Source organism: Loxodonta africana, chromosome 12 (assembly GCF_030014295.1).
Source record: "Loxodonta africana isolate mLoxAfr1 chromosome 12, mLoxAfr1.hap2, whole genome shotgun sequence".
Classification (NCBI taxonomy): domain Eukaryota; kingdom Metazoa; phylum Chordata; class Mammalia; order Proboscidea; family Elephantidae; genus Loxodonta; species Loxodonta africana.
Window position 1 is genome coordinate 64,428,172 of NC_087353.1, and position 6,000 is coordinate 64,434,171.

Sequence of the window (6,000 nt, forward strand, 5' to 3'; positions counted from 1 at the left end):
ATCTGCATTGTAAATTAAATTAACACCCTAAAAGTCTGCCACTTAACACTATTTCAATTAGTAAGGCTTTGTTCTTTTCTTCAGGGTCAAGTAAACTGAGAGAAAAGTAAAAAATCTGTGTGTGTTTTAACTGAAAATCAAATTAACTACTACTCTTATCCATGGAAGGAGCCCTGGTGAGGCAACAGTTAAGCATTTGTCTGCTAACTAAAAGGTACAGTTGGTACCCACCCAGCAGCTCCATGGGAGAAAGACCTGGCAATCTGCTTGTGTAAACATTACAGCCTAGAAAACCCTGTGGGGCAGTTCTACTCTGTCACATGAGGTCTCTATGAGTCAAAATCAACTCAGTGGCACCTAACAACAACTTATCCATGGGGGCAGTATCATGTTACCAATTTAGAAAGGAAAACAATACAGGTATGAGCTGGGCTTTACCAGGTCAACATCATCTTAGGGAGAGGGAGAGAGAGAGAAAGAGGCAGAGAGGCCTTATCAGTTTGGGGTGATTCAAATTTTGTGGCCATAACACCTTTGGTACTCCCAAGAAACGAGGAGATTTAGACATGTCCCATGACTACTTCTTCAGAGCCAAACAACCTCGAGGGTTCAGCAAAGGCACAAGCCAGAAGGGTGCATCACTAATGTGAGAAATGGGTGTTTACATCTCACAATCACTTTCCTCTTTAAGCACACCCAGGTTTAACCCAACTCCTCTCATCATCCCCTGCACATTCCATACAAAAGGCCTAACACATACCCCAACAGTATCTCAGCTGACTTCTTTGACCCCTGGTCACCTTGCCTTGTTGTGGTTGTTAGGCACCATGGAGTTGAACTCAACTCATAGTGCTCTCATGTGATAGAGGAGAAACACCCCGTAGGGTATTCCAGGCTGAAATCTTTACAGAAACAGATTGCCAGGTCTTTCTCCCAAGGAGTCACTGGGTGGGTTCAGACCATCAACTTTTCAGTTAGCAGGTTAACCCACCAGAGCTCCTTCACCTTGCCTTAGGTCTCTCCAACTACGTCAGAAGAGGCTCGTCTATTCAAGACCCACTCTGAAAACCCCCAAAATAATGGAAAGTATCCAATTACCTCCACCATTTTTGATGCAATGGACATTTTCATTCCTCTCCCTCCCATTCCCTCTCAAATCTCTCTCTAATCTTGACTTCTCTGAAACTGTCCTTTCTCATCTCTTTGTATTTCCAGAATCATTTTTACTTCCTCACTCTTAAGTGGGGGTAACATGTTTCTCTGTATCCCCATAAGACAGCATAGCCCCATAGGAAAGAAAGACATTTCCACCTATACTGCCTGGCCTTCTCAAAGCTGCCTTGCTAATAAACCTTTTGAGAACAGAGGTGGCTAGTTTAGTTGGTCAGAGCCTGGCATCAGGGGGTCAGGATTCACTTAGAGAGCAGGGTCACTGCAAATCTAGGAGCGCTCATCTATGAATCCGCTCTGTTCCTGCTTCTCTGCCCACAATGCGATAGGTAAGTCAGGTGAGAGACTGAGCCACACATGCCGGCTTAGAGGTATGATGGCCAGAAGCCTACTCAGACCTCCCAGCCCAAGCCTCAAGCCACCTTCTCCAATTCAGCTTTTACCAGATATCCCTCTCAGCTGTGCTGAGCCCTCGCTTAACCAGAAATTATACTTTCAATGCGGCTACTATTACTTGGACTCCCTGAGTGGTGCAGTTAACAAGCTCAGCTACTAATCGAAAAGTTGGCAGTTCAAGTGTACCCAGAGGTGCCTTGGAAGAAAGGCCTGGTGACCTGCTTCCAAAAAAAATCAGTCCTGGAAAACCCTAAGGAACACAGTTCTACTCTGACACACACTGGGTCTCCATGAGTCAAAACCGACTGGACGGCAACTGGAAAAAAAAAAGTTTTTGTGTGTTGCTCCTTTAGTTAAAACTTCAGAAGGGAGGAGGGATCAATGGTAGCATTTAAATCACAAAATGACACTCCAAACCCCTGCTGGAATGCAGATCTCCCCTTTCGTTCCTTCCTCAGAAGCCTGGCCCCTCCTCAGGCACAGGCACTCTTTGCTCTGCCTCACTGCAGGGTATCCCGCTCCTAAGCTCTCCAGGCTCCCCACACTCCGCACCTCCTATGAGATGAATTCCTTGTCCCTCCTCAAGACAGGAGGACAAAGTTAAAGAATGGGCTTGATTTGGAGAAATGTAAGATGAGGGCAAGGAGCTATGGTTAAGCACTGTGCCGCTGACTGAAAGGCTGGCAGTTTGAACTCACCCAGCGGTTCCGCAGGAGAAAGACCTGGCAATCTTCTTCCGTAAAGATTTTTTAAAAACCCGCTGCTGTCAAGTCAATTCTGACTCACAGCGACCTTAGCGTACAGACTAGAACTGGCCCGTGGGGTTTCCAAGGCTGTAATCTTTTACTGGAAGCAGATTGGCACATCTTTCTCCGGAGGAGCCGCTGGTGGTTTCAAACTGCCAATCTTTCGGTTAGCAGCCGAACTGCTCAACCACTGCATCACCAGGGCTCCTTTCTTGGTGGTGAGATTACAGCCAAGAAAACTCTGTGGGGCAGTTCTACTCTGTTTCATGGGGTCACTACGAATCAGAATCAACTCAACAGCACCCAACTACAAACAACAAGATCCCAGCTTGGGGCCAGAAAACCTGAGATCTAGTTCCTTCACTCACTGAGTGGTCTTGGCCAAGCCTCTGACCCACGCCCCAGTCACCTCATCTGAAAGTGACAGACCAGTCTAGTCAACACGAAGGTCCTGTCCTATAAGTGGGTGGCAGGCATAGCCGTACTTTCTCCAACTGAGAAGGGAGCCCCCCAAAACTAGAAATTCTGCTAGCTGCAAACCGCTTTAAATGAACGTTTAATAAGCTACTGCATCAGTTGTGTACTTCAGCTGAGTGTGCTGCAGCCCTGGAGACCTGAAAGAATTAATATGGTTCCCAAAGGAGCTGGTGGGAATTGCTGAGGCAGAGGGAGAATCTGATTTGATGAATATAAAAGTGCTTTGACAGCGGCAAAAAGAAGGTGCTCTAACAAATGCCTGCTCACTCCATTAGGATGTCTCCTGCTGTCTAAGGAACTCTCTCCAAGAAGGTCTCAGGGCTAGGGACCAGGCACACAAGTACACTCCCCCTTCCTCCCCTGCCCCTCCCACACCTCCAATTCTTCCCTTTTTTCTCATTCCTCACTTTGCTTCTCCCTTCCAAACTTCCTTCCATCAACTCCAGCCCAAATCTCAAATCTGGCCCTCAAAACGTCTTGCCCAATTCTCGTAAAAAGACCAGACATAACGGTCTGACAGAGACTAGAAGGACCCCAGTGGTCATGGCCCCCAGACCTTCTGTTGGCCCAGGACAGGAACCATTCCCAAAGCCAACTCTTCAGACAGGGATTAGACTGGACAATGGGTTGGAGAAGGATGCTGGTGAGGAGTGAGCTTCTTGGACAGTTGGACACTTGAGACTATGTTGGCATCTCCAGCCTGGAGGGGAGATGAGAGGGTAGAGAGGGTTAGAAGCTGGCGAAATGGACATGAAAAGAGAGAGTGGAGGGAGGAAGCTGACTGTCTCATTAGGGGGAGAGCAATTGGGAGTATGTAGCAAGGTGTATATATAAGTTTTTGTGTGAGACACTGACTTGTAAACTTCCACTTAAAGCACAATAAAAATTAAAAAAAAAAAAAAGTCTTGCCTAAGTCTTCAAGTCACCCTTCTCTCTTCTCCAAATCAAAGTTCCCAGTGGGTCCAACAAAATGCCCCTCTCATTCTAAGCCACGAAATGTACACACACCTTTCCTCATTCCTAAATCCATCCGTGGGCGGCAACCCCTCAACCCCAAAGCCTCAGAGCCCTGCCACAAAATGCCACCCCTGTAAGGAGCATGCAGGGAAAACTCCCTGCTGAAGCTCTGAGTCTGGAGTCACATTCTCCTTCCTCCTCACCCCCACACCCTCAGAGGAGAAGGGTCCCTCCTGCCCTCCTCCACCCCAGGGCTTCTCGGTACCCCCACCTTGCTCCCCTAACTGCAGAGAGTCTGGGGGAGCAGAAGCGTGCCATCTCTGCTATCCCTAAAAACTTTCCATTTTATTCCATAACACAACCACATTTACTATTTTTTAAATAGTTTCCATCACTTACCACAAGAGGGAAAAAATGGACATTTTCCCTCAAAGCAATCAAATAAAATGGATATTGTAGGAATATAAGCCTTATTTTTCAAGTAGCCCAGACTTGACTGTGGGAACGACCCGGAAATCTCCACGCACCTCCCCCAAACGTACTTCTGCGTGCTCCGTGGCACGCCTGAAGCCAGAGCCAGAGCAAAAACGCAATTCTGTTCATTTCCTGATTGAGGAGGCAGGGCCTGGTTGTCACCACGACTAATGGCGATGAGATCCCCCTCAAATCAGGACAGACATCAACTGTGCCCAAGGGCCTGCCGTCGCCGCCATCTTGGTGGCCCATGGGGTCTGGCAGCCCGCAGCCTCCCCGCCTTACCTTGTCCGCCATGATCATGGAGGCGCCCCCGTGGATACCCAGGATGGGGATGAAAGTCTGAGAGGAGATAAAATCCAGCATCTGGGCCACGGCCTCTTGGTCGGTGTCGTCCCCGAACACCAGGCCGTGGATGCGCGCCCCCGACATAAGGTCGCACACGTGCGTGATGAGGCTCTTGGGGTCGGTGCGGTTCATCAGCAGTGCCACCACGTTCACGTCTAGGGACAGCCCCGCCGCCTGCTCGGGGCCCCACAGGGTTCGCAGCTCGCGCTCTGTCACGTCGTGGCTGTGACCCAACAGCACCGCGATATTCAGCGCCGGGGGCCCCTTCTCCGCCGCCGCGCTTTGCGCGGGGCCGCGCCATACCAAAAGGGTCGGCAGCACCAGCAGGGTCCAATAGCCCAGTCTGCCCATAGTCGCCACTTACGGTCCCTGCGGGAGGTAGAGATAGGGAGGCGATGAGCCAGGGGCCTCGACGGAATGGGTTCCCGACCCCGCCCCGCTCTAGGAGCCAGGTGTGACGCTCACTCCCAGAGCGGGCTAAGGGTGTCCCCAACACCATTCCCCATCCCTGACGCCACCCACACCCTTCGAACCATCTCCGATTCTATCCACAACTCCAGTCCATCCCTGTCCCCAAACCCATTCTAGTATCCAGGCTCCTCCCCATTCCCAAGTCTGCCCACAGCCCCCACCACGTCCCCCAAGTTGGCTGGTAACCCCAGACCCTGAGGGCCAAGGTAGCCAGGAAGGAACTCCACCCAGTTCGTAGGCGCACAGAGCGAGCCCTCCAACCACCCCCTCAGCCACCTGCGCCAGGGCAAACCAAGTTACGGACCCGCCCCCTGCTCACACTGAGCGAGCGCACCACAGTCCAACTCTGGCATGCGGAGGCGGCGCCCAGCTCCTCACTCCCGCCCCCTACGAGCCCCTTGGGGGGACCCACGGGCCTGGCTTCTCGGGGTCTCGGCTGCAGACCCCGCTCCTCTCCTGCAAACGCTAGGGAGTGAAGATGCTCGCTGGCGCGGCCCCAGGCTCCGCGGTCCCTGGAAGAACTTAGGGCCCGCCCCACCCCGCGCAAAGGGGCCGTGGAGCGCTTCCACTCAACTGCAAGGACCCCAAGATCCGCCCCGTACACGCGCGCGTGGACACACACGCGCGACACACACACACACACACCCTCTCTCACGGGCGCCGCGTGCAATGCAGAATTTCAGAGAGGAAGCGCGTCCTCCGCGGGCCAGAGCGTGGGAGCTGGCAAAGAACGTGTGGCGGCGGGGGGGGAGGTAGGCTCCAAAGAAATGCTCAGGCCTACATGGACTGTACAGCCCCTCCCCGGCTTTCCATTGCGGGCCCTGTCCCCAAGTCTTAGGTGCACGTGGGCAGCGGGCTGCACACGCTCACAGGCACGCGCGCATTTCTGCGCACAGCCGCAGACCGCCGTAGCGATGCCCACTGTCATTCGGAGTCCGCACACGTCCTCAGGCAGTGCACA

The 6,000-nt window shown here is 52.2% G+C and overlaps 1 protein-coding gene across 1 annotated transcript in view; it reads right to left on the reverse strand.

Annotated features, from left to right (window-relative positions):
- The window catches only part of GRIN2A (glutamate ionotropic receptor NMDA type subunit 2A), a 394,439-nt gene extending 389,110 nt beyond the window's left edge, over nucleotides 1-5,329 (reverse strand). Inside the window, exon 1 of the mRNA XM_023557279.2 lies at nucleotides 4,506-5,329. Coding sequence (XP_023413047.2) covers nucleotides 4,506-4,919 — 414 coding nt within the window. The 5' untranslated portion in view covers nucleotides 4,920-5,329. The remainder of the gene's footprint in view (nucleotides 1-4,505) is intronic.
- Between the last annotated feature and the right edge of the window lie 671 nt (nucleotides 5,330-6,000).